Source organism: Poecile atricapillus, chromosome 2, assembly GCF_030490865.1.
Source record: "Poecile atricapillus isolate bPoeAtr1 chromosome 2, bPoeAtr1.hap1, whole genome shotgun sequence".
Taxonomy (NCBI): domain Eukaryota; kingdom Metazoa; phylum Chordata; class Aves; order Passeriformes; family Paridae; genus Poecile; species Poecile atricapillus.
In genome coordinates, this window is record NC_081250.1 from 22,860,111 (window position 1) to 22,887,530 (window position 27,420).

At 38.4% G+C, this 27,420-nt stretch overlaps 1 protein-coding gene across 1 annotated transcript in view; it reads left to right on the forward strand.

Moving 5' to 3' along the window:
- The window catches only part of CDK14 (cyclin dependent kinase 14), a 316,030-nt gene that overhangs the window by 115,663 nt on the left and 172,947 nt on the right, over positions 1–27,420 (forward strand). The window contains exon 6 of the mRNA XM_058833227.1: positions 17,659–17,753. Coding sequence (XP_058689210.1) covers positions 17,659–17,753 — 95 coding nt within the window. The remainder of the gene's footprint in view (positions 1–17,658; positions 17,754–27,420) is intronic.

A 27,420-nucleotide genomic window follows, 5' to 3' on the forward strand; every position in this document is an offset into this window, starting at 1 on the left:
TTAAAACAAAACGGAGGAAGCCTTGTAAATAAGGATATTTCAGGTGTGCTAAACTCAGTGATTTGTATCTGTTCTGATCTGATAAAGCTTGTTTGTTGTGTGTGTTTTGTGGTGCATATTTCAGAGTTCCCTTAATCAGTACACAAGTGGTATAGACCAGTTTTCTTTAATTTTTACTTTGGGGTGTTAGGAAGGGGTTAATGCAAATAAGGATTCTGTCCTCTGGATTTTACCTTGAGGAGATGCTGAAAACTGGCACCGTCAAAAGCATGGTAATTTATATTATTTAACTTTTTGCCTTGGACCTCATGTGGAAGCTTCCTAACACCCTTTTTTTTTGTCTGTAGGCAACTTAAGCTGCAGGTTAGTTCTTTGAAGCCTGTCTTAGTTGTACAGCTCAGGTAATTAGATCCATAGGTTTTGCTTAACCTTAATTATCAGCTGGTTTTCCCTGAGCAGAAGCAATCAAGAAAGTCAGGATGGTGGTAGGAAGGTAGCTTTGCACACAGGCTGATGGCAGTGCCAGTGTGGCTGGCTTACTTCTGAAAGCATTCTCCCCTCCCTCATATCTTCCAGAGCTTGAGAGGACAAAGTACTGTAGTAGGTTAAATGCAGCTAGTCAGGGGAAAAAAATGTAAATCAAAACTGCTCGCAAACTAAAAAGAAAAGCTTTCTACGCATTTCATGTACACATTCTCACTCACTTCCATTTCCCCCTATTTCTCTGAAATCTGGGATGCATGCTTGCTCTTTTGTGTGCTGTGAGGGCTCAAAAAATGTGTTTAATAATGGCAAGGATATTTTCATACAGACATTCACTGGATTGTGTGAAGGTTTTCTTAAGAGAATCAGAAGACACAAACCCCAACTACATAGCACATTATTCTCTGGACAAGATAAAAAACTGCTTTTGTTGTTTCATTTTTGGTTTTCTCAGTGCAGCAGTGCCTTCATTGCCTCTGCTAGGAAACTGCCAGTTCCTGAAGGGGCATCTAACTCAAAGCAAAACCCAGCAGGTTTCAGGGCCATTGACAGAAAGCTGTAAAAACTTGCCCACTTCTCCAGGTTACTTTATGTCTGTGTATTTCTGGTTCTAAAAGATATTTTTCAATTTGCAATTACGTGTTTCTCAGAAAGTCTTGGTTATAAAGCTGACATGGTTGAAATTCTGGCTTTTCATCAAGGTTTCTAACAGAATTAGCATTTGAATCACTCGAGGCCCTATTCACAAAGCAGAGCACTATTTGCATAATCAAAAATGCTTTATTTTGCATGCCAGTGGAGAAGCTAAGGGTTGTAGCTGTGGCTCACTGACAAAATTCAAGTGATCGCATTGATGTGTGTCTGAATGCTGCTGTCTCTCAGTGTTGCTTGCACAAATTAGTACAAATCTATATAAAAGCCAAAGAAAAGGTTTTGGAGCAATGCATATTCTCCATTAGAAGTCTGATTAAGCAGGCTTTGCGTAAGTTATCAGTGTAAGGATTAGATGGATTTCCTACTCTTCCAAATATTGAATGAAGTTTGGGGCACTTGTGCTGCTGGGTTTTTGCAAGACAACGGATGTCTTTCTAAAGATATGCTCAGCAAAAATTTATGGGCTTGGAAATGGCCTCTTATTCTAAGGAGGTCAAACTAAATAACCTATAAAAGTATGTATCGTGGATAGTGTGTTCAAGACTTTACCACCTTTCTGTCAGATTTCTGCCAGCAGTCCAAGAGGCTTATGAATTGCATTAATAATAGTCCCATCTTGCCATCAGCCCATGCATTCATGTTTTTCATCCATTTTTATGACTGTGGACAAGAAGGTAGAATGTCACATTCAATTACAGATGAATAACTCCTGGTCACAGTTCAAGAGCATGAAGCAACTTCTAACCTCTCTGAGGCAGTAGGAAACCTTTGAACTTTAATAAACCCCCTTAAATATTAGGAGATTTCATCCCTTTAATTTTTTCTAGACTGGATTTCTGATGTGTTGTTGCTGTTGAATCAAGTTCTTTAGTGAAATTTGGATGGCAGTTTTAGTTCTACAAAGAAATTTGGTTATAATTATTACAGCTTCAGATAATTGAACCTTAAAAAATAATATGGTGTGATCTAGCCTTTTACTTGTTTATATATGTCAATTAATTCAATATAAAAAAGTTTGAGGCACGATATTGATTAAATTCATTAATTTAAAAATATAGTAATGAAAAGCTTGAGGTCCAAATAAAAATAAAAGAAAGTGAGGTTTAAAGTAAATTAAAACTATTTTCAATAATAGATATGCTTCTGAAAAGACAATCTATATTTTTGAGTCTTCAATATCATACAGTACAAAGTTTTATTCTGGTTTGTGTGTGTTTGTTGTTTATTAAATTCAAATGACACCTCTGGAGTAAAAGTACATCTCAGATGCATCTAGATCTGGAACTAGACTAAATATTCCATTAATCTCTGCTCCTAGAATTTTAGGTTTCAAAATACTGCATACCGTAAGTGCATCATTAATAGAAATACCTTGCTTCCTGTACATTGCTTTGGAGCAGTAAACAAAAGGTGAATTTAGTCTGGTTCATACATCCATGTTCTTTGCAGAGTTTTCTATTTTTCTAGTTGACTAAAGCACATAAATTGAAAGTTGAGTTTCTCATTCTTTTAATTCCAGAGGCCATTAACCTTATAAAATCATCGACAGTTATAAATCTACATCTTTGAGAATTATGTAAACAAGTTTATAACAGCTTCTCAAGCTGTTAGAAAATTAAATGAAACCCGGACTGTATAGAAGGACAAGGTTTTATTAACAGCACTTGTTAAAGCCTGACAAAATGTTGGAAAAATACCTGCAGATAGTCATATGGTCCTTAGTGACAAAAACACTGCTGTGTTTCCTATGATGTGTAGCACTCATTATGTAGTTAACATCACAGATAACGTCAAGATATGGATATGCAATGGTAGTTTTTTCTCAGGTAAATGGTTCTTAATATTTTAGATGTAGTTTATTGTGGTCAGAGAACTTGGGGAGAAGAATGTGTTTTACTTCCTCAGACCAGGTTTGTTTATCTGTGGAGATCTTGTCAGTTTCTTTCAAATATTATCAGGCTGTCATGTATAAGTTTCCAAACCAGCTGGGGGACGGGCATTTTGATGGACCTCACAGAATCCATGATCTGTCATCACTGGGGTACCTAGCCCTAATTAGAAATGAATGAGCAGGGTTCCTGTGCCTGTTTCATTGACTGATCTTTCCCTTTTTTTAAATTTTTTATTTGTTTTTTTTTGTTTTGGAATATTTCTGTTCTACTTTCATAAGTGCTGTTTGAAATACTGGACCATGTTGTGAATTCAGGGGGGATGTTTAGCCTTGTGAATGTTAGCACTTTGGCTGCCACTATTTTAACATCAGTATCTGAACTAGAATGTGCTCTTAGAGTTTTCAGTGCAATCAGTTATTGATTTTTAGCCAGAGTTTTCTGGCATGTGTTGGAATTACAGGGATAAATAGGAATTTAGTATTCCTTATTTGTCAATTTCCTTTAGAGGTGCAGTTTACTGTTGCAGAATGTCTGATATAACATACACACTAAGTAGCCATGCTGAAGGAGAAAAAAGAGTCATTAGTGCCTATGAGTACTTGTAGTTCCTGTGACCTTTTTTAGGTGAGAGCATAGTCGTTTGGGAGAGAAACTTGGCCAATAAAAATTTGGTGGATTTGTTAAGTTATTCTTTGATTTACTTGGCATGAGGTGATGAGGCAGCAAATTGCTAGTAAAGAACTCCAAGCACTTTACATTGCTTGAGCTGTGTTTTCTGGCATACTAAGATGTTCTCACTTTAGTTGTAGAAACTCAAAATCTCAAATATACTCTCAAAATACTGTTGTAGATCATCTATCTTCAAGGGTTGCTTGGAAGAGGATTATTTAGAGGGAAAAAACCCCAGCAACATTCCAAAGACTTTCAGAGGTTCAGATACTGCTTCAAAGCAATTATGGCTTTGCCATATTCCTAAATCTTGGTCTTACGTTCGTGAAATTGTTGCTTACACTGAACTTCAGTGCAAACTTGTCTTTTGTTTGTGTTGGCCAAGTTTGTTCGGGATCAGTTGGTGAAATGATAGCGTTTCATCTTTGACTGTGTGATAGTGCTACATTTATAAGGAGATTATATCCAGTAGTTTGTGGTGTTCAGGTCCCATACTGGCAACATAGTTGTACACTGAGTGGTCTAGTCCAGTTCGTGCTTGGTCAAATCAAATTAACAGCTAAAGTTTGATGTTTCTCCTCCCTTGGTTTCTGCAAGTAAAAAGGAACTCATCAGGAGGAGTTTCTGCTACACTTATTGATTCAGCCACTCAATCTCTTAGCATTTTATTAGCTTTGTCTTTCTAACTGAAAATGGAAGTTATAGAGAAATACAATTTAGGCATGGGTTGCAGACTGCAACATATGGTGAGAGAATGCGTGGCATCCAGTGAAGCACCAGAACAGCAGGACCGGCTCCATGGACACTCCGTAAGTCCCTGGACAAGCCTTGAGAGCCGGCAAGACCCCCGCCCTAGAAATGAGGACTCGAGAGTACCTGGCAGGAGAGTCACGTTGGGAGTGCCTCGGGCATGAGGGAAAAGGGCTTATGGAGGTGTGGGAGCCGAGACCAGACGCTAGGACAAACACCTAACATCAGCCAACGAGACGTATTATGGACAATATTAACATTATGAACAATTATGGATGGTACGGCTCTTCTGGTGGACTGTTTTTTGTCTTCTGTGAAGTTCCAAATTTATTTTTTTTTTGGTGAATACCTCCCTGTACCTTCCCCTTTCCTCTGTTCCTAAGGGCAGGACAAAGGGTGAAGAAAGCCAAGATGGCTCGGGGCTGCTGCCGTCTCCCCGTCACCCAGGTGTCTTTCTGCCATCCCATCCCCTGTTTTCCTGAAGGCAGGCAAGGAACGGAGAACATCCAGAGTGATGTGGGTCTGCTGCCGTCTGCCCGCCATTCCGTGTCCTCCTTCACCCCCTGTCTTTCCATATTCCCCGTTCCCTGTCCAGGAAAGTCCGTCCCGGCCTCCCCCCCCCATCCCAAGATGGCGCCGGCCACGCTGCCTGGGATCCCTTGTTTCCCGCCCTGCTCCTTCTTTTCCAGTCCCAAACCTTCCCTTCCCCCAGTAACTCCTGCTCTGGTTCCACCCCTTTATTCAGCTGCTCCACCCCTGGGGGCTCTGCCTTTTCCATCGTGGGCAACACCTCCTCTGGGGAAATCAAAACTGTAACCGAGCTCCGAAAGCCAGTGTTTCACGGAGATCATCTAAAGGAGCAGCAGCGCGCACCTACGAGACCAGAGCCGAAGCTAGAGATCGAAGAACTCTGCCCCTCGCGAGAGGAGATCTAAGAACTGCACCCTTCCTGAAAGAACATCCTAAACTAGAAGAGACTGAACTAAAAAACCATTATGTTTGTATTAAGTACCATCACTGTTTAATTTGCCCAGCTGTGGTCTGAGATTTAAGTGTTTGTTTTTAATTTTGGTTTTTTGTTTGTTTGTTTGCTTAATGTGTTTTGTTATTGAGTTTTTAGTGTCCCACAAAGCAAAGTGGGTGCTCTGTGGAGGAGGTGAGATTTTAAGGTGTATGTTTTGGAAACATTTTAAGCTCCTAATTAAAATTTGGAAAAAAAATAAAATAAAAAAGGGAGCAGATGTGGCAGCGTACCTCAGGGGAGACAAAGAGTTACATTGTCCCACCCCAAACCCCTTGAGAAGGGTGGCCCAGGTGTTCTGTTTGGGTTTGAGTCCCTGGGGAGTTCTCCCTTGGTGTGTTTCTACTGGTCCCTGACCCTGAACTCCAAGGCGGAGACCCCTGGGGGATCTGTCTCTGAAAAACCCCTGCTGTGCCTCTGTTCAGAGCTCTCTGTTCTGGACCTGAGTTTGTTCCCATGCTGAATAAATGGTTTCATGAACTGGGAGCCGGGCTCGTTGGTGTTTCATGCTGGTCCCCAGAATCCTGCGGCTTCCTGGATGAGATCCTGAGGTTGCTGACTGCAACAGGCATGTTGTCATGTTCCTTCTAAGTCCTGCTGCTTGTTTTCTGTTCCATTTCTCTTGAGGAACAGGGACCTTCATGTCTCATGTGTTTGGTTAGCAAGTCACTTTCTTGTTTAGCTGTAACAGTAAGCAAAAAGAAGGATTTGAAGAGATATCTAAAGAATTGTCTATATCTCTAGGCTCATGAACTATGTGGGATGATGGACCAAGATTTACGCTCTTGGATTTTGGCTTGTTAGCTTGTCCTGAGCTTATGAAAGTCCCCTCGTGAAACTGGCTTTTTAGGTAGCAATTTTCATTGCACAGGTGTAAACCTCCCGCTTTGCATTTGGCTTTGTTTTTGGATTTTTTTTTTCTCATACTGACAGAGTTATAAACTGTACATGCATTGTCCATGCATTTTTATCCCCTTTTCCCTTCTGTATTCCCTCTAGCTTTCTTGCTTCCTTTTCTGACATGCTCTGGCAGCCTGGAGAAGCTTGCCCCACTGAATGCTTGGCAATTCCACACCTGGCCAGTGGTAGGGAGGAGAACCAGGAGCAATGGAGGTTAAGAATAGATGTTGGTGTGAGGATTACATGAGCTATGACAGTGAGTTTGGAAGAATACAAATTCAGGCCATTCAATGCAGCACTGGGAAGATGGGAAGGGTTGATGACTTTGGCTAGCCTCAGTCAGGAGCCTGTGGCATGGAGAATGGGGAATCTAATTGGACAGCATTTCCCACCCTTTTTGTTATTATCAGGGGTGAAGGGAGAGGAGCAGAAATGGAGCACAGGATTTGGAAATGCGTTCAGCCAAAAGCAGGTTTGTGACTGAGATTTTGGAGAAATTTGGAAATTTTGTTAAAATTGTTCTCCTGGTGACACTGTCCTGTCTGTAAGTGGTCTTGTATTCTGGATTTCTTGGCTCAGACTTTTCTTTCTGACAAATACCTGGAGGTTTAAGCATGCTCAGGGAGGATGGATTCTCTGGGAGATTTTAGCTGCTTAAGTGCAGCTTTAAAGTACAATTTTCCATTGAGTGGATGTAAACTTTGAGAAATTGGACAAATTTTCACAGAAACTAGAAAAAGCATTTCTTTGATTTGAAGTTTAACTTTTGAAGGCCACCTTTCAATGAAGGAGTTCTGAGAACTGTTTGAAAAAAAAAGGTCAGCAACATTAAAGAGCATATTTGTTCTCTAGTTCTCTCTTGGGAAAGAGCTGACCTGTTTTGACTGGAACAAACACTGTTAGATGCAAATTGGAAAAGATGAGGACATTTGTTTAAAGTCTGTTAAGGCAGTAATGTCATTTTAGAGGAATGGGTACTTTAAGAAGCAGGGCTATCAATTTTGCTACTGTCATTGTTAATTACTATGATTCTATAAAAAGAATTTTATCTGGAAAAGCAAACAGTAAATTGCTGTAATTATAATTGATGAATGACACAACAGGATGGAAGAACTGAGTGTATTTTCAAGGGGGCTGGATGTTTTATATCTGTATGTAGTAGACAGACAAGCTGTTGAGTTGCCCTTTAAAAAAAAAAAAATCTTACCACCTGTGGTGTTAATGGGTTATGCTCAAAGATCCCTTTAATGTATTTTCTCACATTGCTTAGGAGTGCTTTAATTATGTCATTGCTCAGAGTGGCTTCCAGTATGATTTAGATCCATAGTTTGATTCATGTCATGCATCTACACAGGTAATTTTGAATCTGTACTTGAAAATTATGGGTATGTTTTTAGCAAAAGCAAGAGGATAAAAATCACTACCTTACCTCAACTAGGTCTCCTCTGAGCATCACTTAACTTTTGCATCACCCTGTCACTGTCAGCTATGGCTGTCAACTCAGTGAAGCTGAGACATTCCGTCAGCTCATCTTTTCTGTTCTAGCACCTCTCCTGCACTCTGTGAGGGCCACCTGCTTTTTAAAGAAACATACAGGACTTGATATCTTTTCCTTAAATGAAAATTTTTGTCCTGTACAACACATATTTCCAAGTTGAACAATGTCTCCAACATTTCAATAAGCACATGCTGCTCTAGAGAGTGACATGATAATAGCAGGTCTTCACTGTCATTTAAATGTAAATTTGTAAAGTTTGCAATTATACGGATTTGTATATAGTTACATTCTGGGGTGAATAAAGCAAAAATCCTGGGACTTCCAGTTTTTCTGTTTCCTCTCCATTCCTTGAACCTTGAATTAAACTAACACTGTTGATGGGTATTGTGAACTGCAAGAGTAAGTGATAGTTCAGTGATGGGGTGAGAACCAAGACAATACCTAGAGACCATTGGACAAATGCAGAAGGAGGACAGTATATCTGCTCCTTGTGAATTGATAGGGCCTTTACATGTGAAAATAACACTTAAAATGTATTTTCAGATTATGTGCTTGCAAAGTGGGTGTCCAGCAGTGTTGCCACCAAAGGACTTTATTGGTCATGGTAAAGCATGGTTGTCCATTGCTTATATAATCTTTCAACTAATTTAGTCTGGAAAAAAATTTAACCTTCACTGGGTTTTGCTGCTATAGTGTCTGCAAGCTTTCTTCATCACTATTGCTTTTTTCATGGTAGAAATTAGTTTACAAGTTACTTGAGGGGATATTGCCATTTTGTAATCTGCATGGTTAGCATATTTTTGGATGGGAAAGAAAAATCAATTACAAATCTTATGAAAGGCATGAAAGAGATCTAGCCTGAATTAAGGTTATTTCCTGTCCTTAAAAATGTTTTTAAAATGTTCTAGATATTATTCATATTCTAATGATGCTTAAGAGCGTAATAGTTCATTGTTATGAGTTGTTTTTTAGGGCAAGTTACACAGTGACTGGATTTAATTTGCTTTATTGTGAAATTTTTGTTCTTTTCCTATATACACTCCATGTTTTTCTCTTTTCAGTTACAGAACAGTATGCTTTATTTTCACTGTGATTGATTTTGTTTACTGAAATAGTTGTAAAAATAATTATTTGCTAGCTTTCTACCGTGTCTGCCTTTCTTTAACATCTAAACCATTCCACAAGAGACACAGCAATGCTATGAGCATTCCAGCTTTATTTTCCACTTATGGGCAAAGAGGCATGTTGAGCCTCACCCACCCAGAAGAAGAAAATTGACATGATCTTTTAAAGACTCCTGTCTCACTCCCTTTTTGAAAAATAGCGAGACATATGCCACAAGCCTTTTTTTTCTGCTGCCTGAAGTGTGTGCTGACAAATGAGTCTGCTTTTCGTGCAGGGTTTTTTTTTTTTTCCTGATGGAAATGGCCCACTGAGAAATAGAGCAAAAGTAATTTTTTCTAAAATAGCTTTTCTGTAGAATTCCTCATTTGTAAGTAGTGGCTCAAGTATGCTAGTAGGCAACTGAGTTTCATGTCAATGCAATTTCATTATTTCCTATGATGCCTTTCTGTCTTCAGTGTACAAAAGAAATATTCATTGCAGGTACATAAGGTTAAGTGATTTCTTGTCATATTGATGCATTGGTAAAAGTGAGTAACAAAATGCTCATTGACTTCGGCAGAGCATAGGATACAGTGCTGGTACTTGGCTTATTTACACCCTCATTGGGACAATGTAATGCTAGTATTGCAGATATACCATTTACAGCAGAGAATCTTTATTATGGTTGCAAATTAAATCATTGAGAAGTTGTCAGAATTAAGTTTACCTGGGAAAACTTAACTTGGTCTCTCTAGTTCTACTGTTCTTTCCTTAATTACACAACTGCACCATGTTTGCTCCTGCTGTGTGATCTCTGCCTGTGTCAGATGATGATCGATTAATTTAATTTAATGTTCTTGATGGGTGGCTTTAGCTGTAGGCACCTACTGTGCATTACTAAAACACAGATGGTTTTGAAAATTTCTAGAACACTAGTCATTCTGCTCTGACTACTTAAATATTTGTTCATCTTGTCAGCACCCCACTTGCTGAGAGTCCTTTTAAATGATGATTTTGAGATGACTTTGAAAGTACTTGCATAACATTGGGTAATATCAGTGTACAGGGTTGCTAGGGGTTCTGTAATAATTGTATGCACTCTGCAGTTCTGCTTTGTGTGAATGAAGATCAAAAGTTGAAATGTTCAGAAAATGAGGGACATGGTAATATCATCAGCATGAGTGACTTAAAGTGATGCTGAGTCAGTGGCAAGGTAAGGGTAAAGATCAGGCTGATTTTCTTCTGTCTTGGACCTGGTGGAGTTTTCAGCTTCTCTGATGAATGGGCAGGATCCTTCCCCTGCTTATTCCATCTGTGAAAAAAAAAAAAAAGACCTGAGAACAGTTAATGGGTGCAAGCACACAAGTTGGCTATTGCAGGAGAAGTTAGGCTGTGAATTTGCAGGCTGTCAAAGTGTGAGATAAATGCAAGATAGATATGAAGCAGCTGTGAACTGAAACTCTGGCTTATCTCATGGCAGTGACATCAGGAACAGGTATCTCCAAGTTCGCATTGCAGCAGCCCCTGTAATTGCAGTCCATCTCTGTTTTGAACACTTGGCCTGGCATTCTTTATTTTAATTTGGATTTTGTTTAAGTAATGTTCCAAGAGTTTGAAAAATCTATATTCCATTTTCTGGTGTTGCATCTGCACTCCAATGTTTCATTACATTTGCTAGCTCTCATATGAACACATCCTGCTTGAACTGAAATGTTAACTGGTACTTTGAAGGGTGCTTCTCTCTGTAGACTGAAATTGCAGGAGGATGAGGAAAACTACCAGATGCTTTCTTTGATTCCTGCTGAAAGCAGTGGGAATCTTGGGTTCTTGGATGGATATCGTATGTGATAGTGTCTGCAGGCTTTTGTGTACTTCTCCCAAAATATGTTTGCCCACCCTGTGCTCTGCATTCTGTCCCTTTTGTCTTGTCTATGTGCTCTTACCACTTCCTGCATTTTTCCACCTGTGAAGGATGTTTGTTTGTCCTCTGGCTTTTCTTTCTCCTTACCCAGCTGTCCTAGCTTCCAGTGTGGATCATAGCCCCTGCTGCCATCTCCTTTTTGTTATTCCTCCTCCTACCTTGCAAACTGCTCTTAGTCAGGCTGACCCAAAGAGACAATTTCCAAAGCTTTTACTTGACCACATTTAGAGTAGTTTCACAGAGATGGCAAAATGTGTATTTCTATTTCTAAGGCCTCTTTGTTCCCAGATTTTGAGTCTCTACTCCAAAACACTGGGTTGAAGGGGGGTTTGGTTTTCTTTTCCAAAGGGAAAGTTATTCTGTGGGTTACAGAAGTTGTTACTAAAGCCTGTTTTTAAGAGATGGGAGTTTAGGTTGAGAACTTTCAAAGTAATCCTAAGTTAGATAGATATTTATGTGAAGACAGTGTCTGAAATTCATCACGATAACAAATCTAAAAACAGCCAGTGATGGTTTTATAAATAGATTGTGTTATTAGTCCCAGTCATGTGTGCATCAAAAAGTAATAGAAATGTTCCTGCTTTCACATGCTACCAGCATTATAGAGTTATTTTCTGTAGACGCTGCATATTTTTGGTTTACACAGTTTCCTCCTCTTGAATACTGAAATGGATAGGGAAGGCAAAATATGACTGGTGGCTACAAGATACGAGTAGCATATTGCAATTGCTTTCCAAAAGAGTCTGGCTTTAAAAGGATGATGTCTCATTATTTTTAACCTCCATCTGTACTTGAGTTGGAAGAGCATTGGGAACAATACATATCGAGAATTGTTCACACAATTACATCTAGAATGTAATGAAAGAGGCATTCATTTCATATGGCAGCAGTCTTCTATAGGACTGTTAGAATAACATATTGTAGTGCTTTTCAGAGCTTATTTAATCAGTCCTTCCAGTGTTTTATTCCAGTTCAATAGGAGAAGAGATTTTAGCAGGTTTGTGACTTGCCTTTTGCTTAGGGAACTACAGCTGTAACAAGAAGAACCTTTGAAGGTGCCTATGTGTTGTAGCACACACAATTTTCTTGTATTTCTTCTCTAACAGCATACTGTAATTTCAAGGAGGAGCAGCAAGAAGAAATTTCACACACACAAAAAAACAAAGGTTTAAAGTTCAAGTCACATGTAAGCCTGAATTGAGGCTGAGGAGGTAGATGAAGCTAATTTGGTCCATGTAGTCCCTCCAGCAAAGTGACCTACAGTTGAAGGACAACCAAGTCCTTTCTTGCAAGCATGTGAAGAATATTTGCTTTCTTAATGGCAGACTGTCATTATTTTGACTTAATGAAAACTAGAATAAGGACCATTTGTTAAATCTAGAAGAGACTTTCCTGAGGTTGGAATTAGCCATGAAGAAAGTAATTGAGCTAAGCTTATGTAATAACCCATCTAAAGTTTTCTGTTCTGCTGTTTCTTCTTTTTGTAGCTCACAAATTCTTTTGCAATTTGTAATGAAACTTCCTCCTAGAAAGTTTTCCAAGCTGAAGAGTGACCTATATATCTTTATTGCATTGTGTTCACTAAGATCAGAATGGAAGCTGGCCAATTCTGTGTGTTTATAGGTATGCAACTCTAATATCAACTACTTCAAATTACATATGTTCTATAAATAATGATTATTCTGCAGAATATATCCTGTGGTGAGAAGATAGGAAGTTTCTGGTCAGTATGGTCTTACCTAGGATGTACAGTTTTCACTGAACTGAAATCTCTTATGTTAGGGTTCTAGGAAAGCAAAGCTATTTTCTTGTTGTAAATAATTTCAGATGGGTGAACTGGAAAATAGCAAAGTGTAGATTTGGGGACTGAATTTCTGAGGAGGAAATTACTGCGCATTTATTGCTGCAAAACCAACAGAACAGAGTGCTGAATTCCTGTCCCTGTGGTAGAATTCTAAGTAACACAGAAATTCCTGCTGTGTGGGAAGTGGCTGAGAAGCATAAGGGACGTTCTACTCTCAGGCCAAATTTTAAAAATTGCTATGAAAGACGTATAGATTGAAAATAAGTTGCTGGGAGAGAAGCAGAACTGTAGTTTGTGCAGGCAGTAAGGCACATTTGAATGTGTTTGTTCAGAAAACATGATTATAAGGAAAAGGCCCCATGAATGTTTTCTCACTAAGGAGGCCTTTCCAGGAGAGCTCAGAGACTGATCCAGCCATGTAACTGAGGAGTTGGCACTCTGACAGAGAGCACCGTTGTGTCTGCAGAGTGTGACAAGCTGCAGAATTTTAAAGATAAGTTGTTTGGCTCTGAAGCACAGCAGCTTACTTGCTTTCACAGATTTGTGTTACTGACTAGAATGTGTGTTCTTTGGCATCTCAGAAATCCAACAGGGCAGCAACGATGCACAGTTGCAGTAACAGCATTAGAAAAGTGCAAGCTTCCATGGTGTGCAGTCTTCAAAAATCTCCTGATGAGAGAAATCCTCCTAGAGTGGCAGTGAGAAAGGATGAGCACTGCATGTGAGTAGCAGCATGAGCAATAGTTAGTAGTGGTGCATGGTAATCCCAGATGACACCCCAGCTACTAAAGAAAGAAGGTATTTTTACAGTTACACTTTTTAGAAAAATGGTAAAATTTTGTGGAAATATGAGAGAGCATCATCAGCAGTTGTACATTATGGGGCATATGAGTAGCATGAGTTCTGCTGCTGAGAAAAGCTTCCAGGTCGCTGAAATACCAGCCAGTTTGAAAATAATGGGTTATTCTTCTGTCTAGGGCCACAGTGGAGATTTGTGATTTTTCACAAAGTGAGAATAAAATGATAGTCAGGAATTGAAAGACTGAATGGTTGATCAAAGGACCAAAATTAATATTCAAGCTTAATGTACTTACCATGTCCAAAACTACTATCTTTGCTTGTGGAAAGTTCTTCCATGTGACCTGGTAGTCAGTAGTAATTGTTACCTTTGTTGAATTTATCATACAGCTGTGAAATACTACTTTATGAGATATGGGAATAGTCTTTTTCAAAACACTCCCAAGCGAGGCTGATCTAAAAGTCACAAGGCTTTGTTAGTGGAGTGTCAGGCTTGAGTTGATGCTGTAAAACCTGCAGGGAGTGAAGCACTGATTTACTGATGCTACTCAGGTTTTGGGTGAGAGTTGGCTGCAGTCCATCTGGCTTGCCTTGCTCATGGAGTGAGTGTACTTTAGAATAAAGCTCATCTGGGAACAGCAAAAACCTCCTTGACCAGCACAAGCGGTATGGCAGCTTGCCAGGAGCTCATAATAGATGAGAGCATCCCCTTGTTTGGAGCAAAGCCTGTGATGGTTATTCAAGCAAATGCAATGTGTTTCCTTTAAATATGCAAATATGGTTATTAGCCCTTGATGGAAAGTGTGGAGTGCTGGTGAGTCAGATCAGGAGCTTGTGTAAAAGTCACAGAAATTATCATCTGGGATGTTGTTGACTGTTGAAGTATGTCAACAATTCACCTTCCCTGGGTTTTACTGTTAGAATTTGCTGTGTGGGACTGTGCAAACACAGGTGACAGAACAAGCACCTGGCCATTCAAACCCATATAATACTTTGTCCAAAGTCTTTTAGATATTAATTTTATTATTCCTTGCTGCTGTTCTTCCTCAGAACTATTTAGAGAAATTAATAAAAACTGCTGCCATCTGTTTATTTCATACCAAGGGTAAAAAAAGAGTGTCAGTACTTTTGAAGCAGCATTGTATAATTTTGTTATTAAAAATACATGACAAGAATACAGTGAGTACTAGTACATTGGTCCCACTTTCGCGAGCTGTTACAATGTTTTTTCAACAACATTTTAGTCTTTTTATCTTAAAAGAAAACAACTCTGTGTGAAATCTGTGGGTAGTAATCATTGGATGGAGCTGGCCTTCTCTGACAGAATTATTTTGTTCTAGAAGTAACACCAGGCACAGCAGCACCTGACTTCTCACTGAGCTCCTGTAGCAGCTGCATTGGCAGCTTCAGAGGTAAAGTCAGCCTTGTCTCAAGTTGATTCTGACAGATTCTCTGGACTCTTTTTTATTCTTTTGGATGCAAATTTCTGGGGTTTGTCTTTGAATTAGTGGAGTTCACCCAAAGTTCTATCATCTTTGAGTAAAAGCTTGCCCAAAAGAGGAGGTGTATAGGTCATTTGTTTTGAAAAGCTCTTTTTCTGGAAAATATCTCCATATTATGTGCATTTTTCATTTTTTTTTTTTTTTAAATATTCTGTGGAAGAAGAAACAGCTTTCCTATTTCAGACAACTTTTTTTTTTTTTTTTCCCCTTTCCTCCCTCCCCCTTTTGTTTTAAGAAACAAAACAGTGCTTTCACAAGACAGGCAATCTTGATGGCAAGTCCTGATAGAAGAACATGGGGTAATTCTCTTACTTTCACCATTTATGTTTGTTTTCTCACAATATAAATTGATAGTGTAATTGCTTATTTCTGCAGTGTAAAATTAGTGCAATTAAGATGATTTTGCTCTCCGTGCTATATTACCTACAGTATTTCACTTGGACTAATGGAGAAGACAGAAATTTCACCCTGCAGGTGATATTTTGTAGTTCCTGTAGTATATGGCAGATGCCGATAATTGAGGCTGTAAAAGGGGGGAGTTGGATATTAGAGAAGATAAATAAGAGTGGGGGAGGGGACTGAAGGGGAAATACAATATTTGCAAAGACCTTGAGGTAAGCTGCTTTCAATGTACTGTTTAAGCTTTAATGACCCATATGGAGATTCTACCAACAAAGTAATGGCCAGCTAGAGGAATTAAAGGCCTCAGGTGATGATCTGAGCAGCAAAAGCTGACAGAGGTCATAAATGCTATTACAGTTTAACACAGGTTCTGCTAGGAGGAAGTTTTTTTGTTCCTAGTGTCTGTGAATGTATGGTCCTTCAATAAGGTTTGAGGGAAGAGCTGATAAAAGCCTCAGGTACTTCAAGTGAACTCTTAGGGTTTCCCCAGGTAAAAAGTTCTTGTTTCTGTTAGAAGGTACCTTTCAAAACAGTTATTCTTTATCTTTTGCTTGTGTCCATTTCTTTAACCAGTAGCAATTTTTCATCATTGTCTTTAAAAAAAAATCTAATGTATCCAAATCCCTCTGAGCTTTAGTTCCTAGAAATTGTCCAAGTTCTAGGATGAGGATCCTATGAAAATTGCTCATGGCTCTTCCTTTCCAAATAGGCCTCTATTTAATTTTTGGAATATGAAATTCCTGCACTGATCAACTGTTTAAAATTCTTATTTGTGATTACAGTAGCAGTTTTACAGCTCGGTGGCAACAAAATCAGAGCACAGGAAAGACTCATGTGTGCTGGTTCTCCAAATAGCATGAGCTGTGGAGTGCGGGCCAAAGCAAGATCTTTGGAAAGTTTTCTTCTCACCTCTTCAGCCAGGTTGTAGGGTTGTCTCATTTTTGGTCATAGAGCCTCCTTGCAGGTTTGCAGTCCTGTCTTCATGATATCTGTGATTATTCCGACTTTGAATAATCTTTATGGTTTTCTCCTCTTTGCTGTCTGCCTTCTGCCGCAGATGAACTCCAGAGTTTGATGCTAAGGATGCTTGTGGAGGAACACTGATGCAAACAGATGCCATGTTGCTTTTGTGTTGCTTCCTAGAGTAATTAACTTGTCAGATTGCTCTCCTAAAGACCAGTGTGAGAGATGATACGTACTTATCTTAATTCAAAGCGAGATGACCCCTGGAGTTACCTCAGCCTGATGGAAAGCCCTGAATAGGACAGCAAGGGGTAACAGTGCTGTGGAAGCTCTGTAGTTTCCTTTCTGCAGAGTAAAGGATTGAGACATGCATTTGGTCTTTCATTTTTTTTCTTTGACAAAAGTAGGAGGGTAACAGAAGAAAGTTCCACATTATTCAGTTTAGAAATATGCCACTCATTTGCATGTCTTTGTATCTATTATTTACTTGCTAGGGTGACTGATAGTCCTGCTCAGATGTATGCATGAGATGACAAGGCACCAACGACAGAATGACATTGGTAACAACACATGGCTTGTCAGCATATATTGCTAAAATATGCCATGTCTTGTGGAACATTAAATATGTAATATGGAATGAACATTAAATATGTATTAGGTTATAAAAAAAAAATTAGTGAAGGAGATTACCTGAAAATTCACTAGATAAGTCTTTGTCTTTTCTGAAAACATGAGCTGGTACCATTAAAAAACATAGTGAGAAAATACCATGTATTTATTCTCATGGGCTAGTACAAATGATTCATTAAATCTCTGTTCTATTTGAGAGGAAGGAGAATTACTGCTTAAACCCCTTTTCTTAGGATAGATGCTGTACTTAATTTAGACAGCAGCTCGGTTGTGTTGGATAGGAAGGATTATGTTTTGAAAAGACTTGCTTGACTTTTGTCTGAGACAAAAAAAATACCTTTGAGTGTAGGAGGGCGCTTAGTGTCTGGTTGCTCAGACATGAGTGATTCACTTAGAGGAGGCTGTGTAAAGAAAGCATCTCTTGCTCCAGCTCATTTTGGCCTCAGAGTGAGGCTGAGTTTGACCAGCAAGGTGGAGAAAATAGCACTGAATGGGAAGGTGTGATCTTCAAAAACTGGATGTGTGGAACTCATGAACATAGAAGATACTAAAGTCCAACTATTGGTTGTTAGGTTATGAAGCTCATTTAAGTCACTTAAAAAAGAGAACAAATCAGTATAAAATATCTGGATACTCTTTAAGATAACATGTATGTTTTGCTTTTCAGCTTCTCTTTTGAAAGGATTGAAACATGCAAACATTGTGCTGCTTCATGACATCATTCACACCAAGGAGACCTTGACACTTGTGTTTGAATATGTGGTGAGTAAAGTGACTATATATCCTAGGTATAGTCCACAGTGTATTGAATTTTATGGAAATGTTCTCTTTATCATCAGTGATCTATGAATCAGGCCAAAATAACTCTTTGCTTTATTCAGGAGTGTGATGGCTGTAAGAGATTCTGCTTTGTAGCTGGGCTAAACCAGATTCAGAATTAGCTGCCAGGGCTCTTGAAGGATCTTAAGCTGTTGAGCTGACTTTTCAAACTTACTCTGCTTCCTAGCTATAGTTTGTTTATTGGAGCTTTTTCTTTATTGATGTGACCAGGTTACTTTAAATAGGTGAGAATACTGTAGGGAAGAGCAGGACTGAAATGCTTAGCAGGTAGCTCCTTGATGAAAAGCACATATCAAGTTTAAATTACTTTTTTTTTTGTGATTGGCTTGTGCAGAGTGTATTTTTATAAGCAATGACAGTAAAAAAATGTCTGGTGCATGAAATTTACAATTTGGGATTTTTTAAATTTTGTCATGACTAATACTCTACCTATTAATTAAAACTTCAATTTACATAGTAGGCAGTAAGGATCTAATTGTGTTGAGAGTATTAGTTTCCAAAGTACTGGCCTTGGCCTCCTAATTAATCTTTTTATTTTTCTAAGACAAACATATGGCATTTATGTAGAACTACTTTAGCATTTAGCTGTGGAATTATGCAATGTACTATCATAATTAACCTCCCAGTTTTCACAGATGGGTCCAAGAACATGTAATTTAAAAGAAACAAATGAGTTTAGAGACCATTAGATTTTCAGTATAATATCAGGTTTTGTATTGTAGTCTGTAAGACACTGTGTTTATAAAGTACAGTGGTTGCTAGCATTACTCTAAATAAATCTCTGCTTAGGACAGATGGAATTTTTTTGTGTGTTTCTTTGGGGCAGGCCTTAATTTTTACATGATAATGCACACAGCATCACAGAATCTTGTCTGGAGAAGCCTTTCACCTTGTGTATTTATGTAAATGTGCTACACTGTGAGGGTGTGGGTATTCAGCTGCAGCAGCCTGCAGAACATTTGATACAGTACGTATTTTTTCACCTCAGATATTGGAACAGTAATAAAAATTGAATTCCTTTTCTTAAAATCAGTAAGTCTCCTGCTCCTGACTTACACACTGAATTAACGTAGGGAAAATCTTGATACTTAATTTTATGTAATGATCAGTGTACACTTACTTGCATATCTTTACATGAATACATTTAGCAGTCCTATTTATTGGCAGCTGTATTTAGCTGTATTCTTCAGAACTTGTTGAGAAATTAGATGTATAGAATATGTTTCTCCCTAAAATAGAAGAGTTTGCCTATTACACTAATTTCAAATTGCTGGATTTTATAGTTTACATTTACATTACACTGATGCAAGTTTCTGGATTTTATATCCAGTAAGGATTTTCAGACAGGTTGTTTAAGACTGGCTCTCAGCCATGTACAGATACAGATAAACCTTCATGCAGTAGCACATTCTTCTGGATTCACTTAGCTGTTTTTCAGCAAGAGACCAACCCTACTGGTGGGTGCATCTTTCCCATGGTGTTTGGTACCTATTGAGACTGTTTGAGAATCTCCTTAAGTAATGGTTTCTAGCCGCTGATCCAAGTAATATTTTAGTGTTTGGCTGGTGGGCAGCCTTTCAAGGTGCTGCTGGGGAAGAAGGGAAGGATACTTTATTCTCTCCAAACAGCCTAAAAACTGTATAATAATGACATTTTAACATGCTCCTGTGCCTTGAGATGACAGAATTTTTTAACAAAAGTCTGTTTTCATTATTCAGTAATGTAAAGTTATAGTTTGATTAAATAGCTATCTGATAATGCTTGAGAATGCCCATATAACCTGAACTGAATTTTTGTGGATGTGCATGATAGAGGTTTTAATTGCATGATTAATGGATCTCATTTGTTCCTTTGGTTAAAAAGCTTCCATTCAGCATATAATGTGAATGTGCAGAAGCAAAGATTACAGTTGCCCATTGAAATGTACAAATCTTGGCCGGTTGAATATGCAATCTAGCTGTGTAATTTGTGTTAGTGAGCTCTGTATCTGCAAAGTCTGGTTTGTTGTTATTTTAACACCTGTACATGGTTTAACTCAATCATATGAGTAATTTGCGCTGAAAGAAGTCAAAATAGTCATGTGATTAAAATTACATGCTGGTGTACATTTTTGAATAACTAAATCCTAACCTAAAATGGATTGAATTTGGCTTATTTCATAAAGGGATATCATAGAACTGATGCACTATTGCCATTGATTGCTATTGACCTTTTCAAACATAATAAAAGATGTTTGAGTGAGATATCATAGCTAAATTAGTAACGAACAGTTATTGATCTGAGAGTTCTCAGAAAATGGAAAGTTTGGGTTGCTAGGTTGGTGATGATTCAATTGGGAAAATAATACTGGTGAAATGTCTGAGGCTATCAGAGGTGTTTGGTTTCAGCATTAACCCTGAAAGATAGAATGAAATTTAATTTCATGTAGCATCTTTCATTGCAAATGAATGTGTTACGGTAATTACTTAGATGCTGAAAGCAGAATACCCTCTGAAAGGGAACATAGCAGTCATTAAATTCACTGGGTCCCTCAAATTAGCTTCTTTTTAATAAGTATATCTGTTAGATGAAAACATGACAGAGTTTATTAACTTTAACCTTGGTGATCTGCAAAGCCAAGAAAAGGCGATCTTTAAAAATTCTGTCTGGCAGCTGAATATCAGGATAAATTTATTCTCTATATAAACATTTTGGTGGTGAATGTGGAACTGTACATTTACGTGGAAGAGGAGAAAGGGAGTTTACTCCTTTTGAACTTAGTTAAAAGTAGTTTAGAATACTTTGTTATTCTTTGTTAAGACTTATATCAGTGTATTGCAAAGCATGCTTGGAGCTCAGTTTTATCACTGGATGACTGAGAGCCATTGCTTATTACCTGGGGGGTTTTGAGAACGAGCTGCTTGGAGTTTCCTCTACAAAACCTGAATGGCTGATAGTCTTTCATTTTTAAATGGTAAAGAAAATTATTTCTGTGTAGTTAACTGGGATGTGCTAAGCAGTGAAAATGAAATTTTGACACACTTTGCGTCTGCTGTCTGAGACTGCAGTAACTTCCCAAAGTCAAAGGTCAGTTCAGCTTTACAGTTCAGTGGAGATATGTGACTGCTCCCTTCCTCACCAGGCTCTGTTTAGGTGTTTAGGCAGTCTTATGGGGATGGTGGCTTTGGTGCCAGTGTCACTGATAATGGCCAGCTTTGCCCAAGGAGGTGGTGAATTTTACAGGTGATGTCTCAGACATATTGAGGGATCTCTGAAGATGGGTTCACATCTGTTTGCTCTAAAATGATCATTAGCTGTTACCCTTTGCTGCTTCACTTGTTTATTTAGAAGGAAGATGACTGAATTTAGGAACATGTAATTGCTGAAAGGCAATCCTAAGCAAAATGTATTTGCTACAGGCTTTGTAGAATGATAATGAGGTTTTTAGTATTATGCATAATTATGTAAGTATATTATTATCAATAAATGAACCTGCAGCTCGTCCTATTCCTGGCATGTAAAAGTGAGCTTGTATAGCTTGTATAGCAATACTTTACATCATGCTTTCAATATTTATGAACTAGGTTTGCAACAAGAACAGATACTTATAATTGGAAGGATGAGTAATGAGCAATATTATGTCTGCCTCAACAGCAAGAAATCTCCAGAGTAATCTAATAATGTAATTTAAACCCAAGCATTTTCAATTGCCTTGACTATTTTAACATTTGTGTATGTTTTTGGTTCTAAAAATTAGTTTCCATGAAAGAAAAATGTTTAATTTTCATTGCTTCATTACAGCAGCTAAAATAAGTTGTTATACTACGAGTTTACTTAATAAAGTTCATTAGTTACGTTTCCCTCCCATTTCCTGTAAGAAAAAAAATTGGTGTGAGTTTCTCATTTTAAAGCTTATTGGAAATTGACATATATACTCTTTATCAGAATTAAGAATTACACAGCTGAGATTTTGAATTTGTCTTGAGACAAATTAATCTTACATATACTTACGAAGTATAACATAAGAAAACAGGCAAAATTAATTACCTGCAAGGATCATAATTTCTTTCCATTGAAAAAATCCAATTTCTTATAATTTTTAATAATTTGGATTGAACACTATTATTTTTTTCAGTTTTTATTTATTTTATTAGGGAGCAAATTTTGAAGCTAAAGGTATGATGGCATTGATTGATTGTGAAAACAAACCAAAAAAGCCACATTTTTTTTAGTGGGTGAGAGAGCAGGGAAAATCAGTAGTGTCCCAGAGCTGCTTTTGAGCTCCTAGCACTAGGATCCTTCAGTGATGTGTAATACCTAGGGAGAAACCAGCAAGAAGGAAGGAAGAGTCTTCTTATCCTTGATTTAAAGTGAAACTTATTTGGATCCTGAATTACATTATTTTGGTGTGAAAGTGTAATGATGGGTGATTTTCTTCCCATTTGAAATTGATGTGCCTGTCCAGCTATGGCGAGGAAGAGCTGAAAGCCAGTGAAGTTCTGCAACAAGCCAGGTGCCTCATCACCTTTGCTTGCTGTGAATGTGCCTGTCCTCCCTGGCAAGCAGCAGAGTCAGCGAGGGCTCCCAGCATGGGAGCAGTTGAATTTAGTAGTTTCTGTTTACCTTGACCAGAGAAGCAGTTGTTCCCCTGTAGTTTAACCCTGCCTCGTGCCCCAGGCTTGCCTTGAGTTGCTTTGCTTAAGTTGCAGTCAAAAAGATGACAGATCAAGGCTGAGGGTCAGCAGAGGGAAAGTAAATCCTGTCCTACTGAGAAGAGGCAGTAAGGGAATACTGCTCTTGGGAAAGCCTTGTTTCTCAAGTTCTCATGAGCAGATCGGAGATAGGTGCTGCTGATGTCCAAGTACAGGCTGGAAATGCAAACAAAATAGGCTTCAGGAGGGAGGGATTGAGGTGGGATTTCAGGAGGAAATTGTTTAGTGCTTTGCTGAGAGGTAAAGATTCTGCCAGACATGGGAATTGGTAGGACAGAAGGAATGAAACATTATATTTAAATTTAAATAAAAATACTCCTGCTAGGCTAAGAAGTTTAGCATGTCTAGGGAGGGCAGATGTTACTCATGCGATATTCTTGAGCATGTGGTGTAACTCTTGGGGATGATGCTGTGAAGGGTCAGGAGTTGGACTTGATGGTCCTTGTGGGTTCCTTCCAATTCAGCATGTTCTATGATTCTGTGATCCTGTGATCCTGTCTTTGGAGGATTTCCAGATGTTGTGTAGACTTCATATAGAGGGCACATGCTGATGAATAGATGTATTAATAAAATTAATCAAGATTTACAGTGCAACAGGCTGGAAGGCTGTGTGTATCTGAATTACCAATTTTTGTACAATTTACCAATGGTTGGTAAATATTGGTTAGATGTGCTGTGCACCATTTAATAATTAGTATCTATTATTTACTCTTCTTTTTATTAAGTATTAACCATTGCATTCAATGTAAGTATTAAAAAGAAACCCCAAAACAATACACACAACAAAATCAAAGCATAAGAAACATTGAGTTGAGCTGAGAAATGGAATACTGGAAATCCCATGAGATAGTCTGCGTCCTGACAGTTCCCAGTTAGTTTTTTCCTGAATTACAGGTAAAAATTCAAGTGTCATTGCAGTCCATCAAAAACACATACATGTAGTAGGATGCATGTGCATAGTAGACATGCCAGTGATGACATTCTACTTAATACAGGTAAGGCCACGATCCTAAAGGGTAAATTGTACACAAAAGAAAGACATGAATCAGCTGGAGACCTGAGGGGGAAAAAGACAAGGGTGAGTAAACATCAAGAATAAAGCCTTCTAAGGAAAAGTCAAAGTAAATAGGGTTCTTAAGAGTTGGGGATAAAAAAAGGATGAGACATTTACAACCTTTAAATGTATCATAGGGAAAGTCAGTGACCTATTTCTATCATAAAGAGGATAAAAAAGAGAATCTAATATTACAGGAAGGAAGAGAAAGATTAAACTCAAAGAATGCCCCTTTCATACTAACAATAATAAAGCACTTAAGAAGTTACTGTGGGGTGATGGTTTGTCTAATATTGTCAGTTTTTAAAGAACAATTTAGGCAAATAACAGAATTCTGTCATTGATAGTAGACATAGGTAAGATTATTATTTTTTCACATGCCTGTCCTTGTGGGCACGTGTTACAGCTTGCAAAAATTGTCCCAACTTCGTTGATTTTGAGGTCTCTAAGTCCATCACAGTTTGCACAAGCTGATGATTTGATGCTAGGTTTTGATCACACTGAACAGGAATTCCTACTTATTTTTGCAATGTCATTCTTTTGTTCAGATAATCTCAGTAAATTAAGTAGGTTTTGTCTCCTTAACCTGATTTATGAAGAACACAAAACTGATGAAATTATTAAGGTGGACAGTGAATAAGGAGGAGGATAAGCTGGCATCTTTAGAAAGCTGTATTTTAGTTCATTCAGCAATTCTTTCCTTAGTGGTGTGTGTTTCACTTGTCTCTAAAGAACCAGATTATTCTCTGTGAAATGGACAGGGGCTTTGTATCCATAAATAAATTTATCTTTTCTAGTAACAGCCAAAAATCAGACAACTGTGTATCCCTTTTTCTCTCTGGGATTTTCAGATAAGTTTCTATCTGTATTATGTACTCCCCCACCATCTAGTCTCCTTTTCTATATAGTATTGTTCACATATTTTGATGTATACTTATCTTTGTTGATAGTGTGAGAGAAATCCAAGGCACTGAAGACATCTGTTAGCAGGATTGTTTTCATTATGAGTGTCTTGTGGGGCACTTACTTCTTCCTCGAATCCCTAGTATAGATCTTTCCCCTGCTGCTCAGCCCAGCTGGTGCTGTTGCCTGCTGCTGTTTTGCTTGAAGTTGCTTAGGGGTCACCCAGAGATACCTTGTAAGGGTATTCTCTGTTAGCATGGGTAACACCATGTCATCTCATAGAGGGAAAAGATTGAATTAGAAAAAGCCACAGAAATACGTGAAAATGAGAGTCTGTGACACTTTTGAACATACCAGTGACACAAAATAAGTTTTAACTGTGGCACAGTAATCTGCAGAGAGCTTAGGTTGGAGGATACATGCCATTTAAAAGGAATTAATTTCTTTTGTTCTCCTGTCACTTTAAATATTCCTGGTGCCCATCCTTTTACTGATAAACTATATTATCAGTTTAAAAATTTGTTGGTGACAAAAAGGAAAGTATTTTAGTCAGGAAAGCTGCTAGGGCATAACTAATGCGTGCCCTCCTTTGAACAGAGAGGAATGGCTCACAACAGCCTCGCTGCCTCGGTGGAGCAGCACAATCTGTCTGCTGCATCATGGCATCGCCGGCAGCCAAATACTCCCGTTCTTGTTTTAATGGGAGGGTTCTTACACATTGCTGGTTTTGCATGATGGGAATGAAGTTGGAAGTGCTTCCTGTTCCATTCACAAGCCCCGGGCTCTCCGTGCATTTCAGCTTCAAAAATGACAGCTGAAACCAATTAGGCAGAATTATGGGACGCCTAAGTCACATGGAGATTTATCATGACTGAAGAAGAGGAGGGAAAGGGAATGTATTGCATGGGAAGTAGAAGAGACTAATTTAATTAGAAGAGAATGACATTCACATTATTATTATGGAGAAGGGTGAGCAAAGTAGAGATCATTTCATGTCACTAGCCATGCCTTTGAAACAGAACGTCCCACCCTTTGTCTGAACATGTTTGTGTTTCAGTCTGATTTCTGAGCAAAACAGTTGATGTAAAAGTGAAGCACACAGCGTATCTGAGGACATTTCTAGCTTGTGTTTTACTCATCTATTCATAATTAGAATTTCTTTAAGCAGAGAAGGGGAGTCATCAACATGTGTCTTTTTTTCCCCGCTTTGTTTACATATTCTCTCTTTTCCAGACCTAGGATGTAATGTATATAAACCTTGCTTCAGCTGTATAAATATCAGCCAGGATTCTTCTCCCTTCAGCAGATGCTTATACGCAGTATGCTCACAAACATAAACACACAGGTGTCTACTTATAAACCAGAGTCTTGCTGAATAAAAATGACTTTCATACAATTACACACTGCCCCAAGTTTAAATCAAAACCCAAATTCATCAATTCATTTCTTCATGTAGGCTTGGAAGACAATATTTCATAAGTAAATCATAGTTTTTGTAGAGTTGTCATGGTAGTTGATGGTATGAGGGGGAAAATGAGTGAAAAATATTACAGAGGGAGTCTGAGCAAGTGTGCATTTTCTTTTTTAATTTTTTTTTTTTTTAAATCTTTGTACAACTTTGTTGATTTTTGTTTAGACTATGAGCACTTGTGTTGGAAAAATAACTTAAACTCTCTCTCATTTTCAGGTACCTGTAGGAGTTGTGATACTTGTCTCTATCAGAGGGAGGAAAATATTAGCAAATAATTTAAGTTTGGGTCAAAAATGGGCATTGGCTGATGTGCTTCTATATTTAGTTTGGAAACAAGAGTAGCTGAACCAGCATTGCTGAGCATGGGTTTTTATGCCCTATCCTAGGAAGCACTGTGCAGTCTCTGGTCCATCTAGAAATTGTTCCATCTAGCCCAGGAAGAGTCATGGGATTTCTTAATGGAGGCCTTCTTACTTGAGGTGTGCACTGAGGAAAGGGTTTGTGTTTTAATGTCCTGAGAGAAGGTAACAGAAAGGCTGGACAGGGCCTTTTCAAGGAGGTGTAGCTGTGTGTGCCAGAACCCTGAAGTTAAGGCGGAGCCCTGGAGCCGTGATCTTCTGGCATACAGTAGTGAAATGCAATTATTTGAAGGTAAAAATGCCAAAGTCTGTCTCAGATCAGCTATATTTACTTTTACTTTCAGCCAAAATGACTAAGATATCTTGAGCCTTTATCTGGAGGACCCTTATTTTAAATATTCAAGTTGTACAGTATGGATTTAGAATTTAGGGGATGGGTAGCCTTTGTGCTGTGGGTAGCATTGGACTATTATTTTGAAAATTGCACCAAGTTTGGTCAAGTGATAAGCTTCAGAAAAATCATAAATTGTACTTAAGAGCTATGTCTTTGAAGATTCCTCCTCTCTTCTCAAAGACTTTAGTCTCTCACTTCAACTATTGTAGCTGTTAATTTCTGACAAGGAGAAATTGTTCCTGTGGAAGCCAGTAGTGGGAGGAGAGATCAAGTTGTTCACTTAAAGCATGACAGGTTTTGCAGAAAGCATCATTCTGTTAGTGAAGGGGGAAAGTGAAGCTCTTATAATTGGAGGACCAAGATAAAGATGGCCTGGGCAGTCTCCTTTTTTCACCCTTGTGGAAGTGCCTGTTGTGCAGCTCTACTAAGGATTATATGGTGAAGGCATGTGAGTGTTGTTGAATTTCTCTAAATTTTTGTGAATGTGGGAACCAGGATATCTTCTGAGGTTCCTGCCTCATTAGAAGTATCATTTCAAGACTAGCTGGGTAATAGTGCTGTAGAGAACTGGCTTCTACCCCTGCTGTACTGGGAATTGTCATCACTAGCTGAAATTGCTGACATTACAGATTTCTGCTATTCAGCATGAGAATATCAGTCTCCTTTGCAAAAGCATTACACATTTACAGCTGTAACTAAAGCCACTGTTGCAGAGTA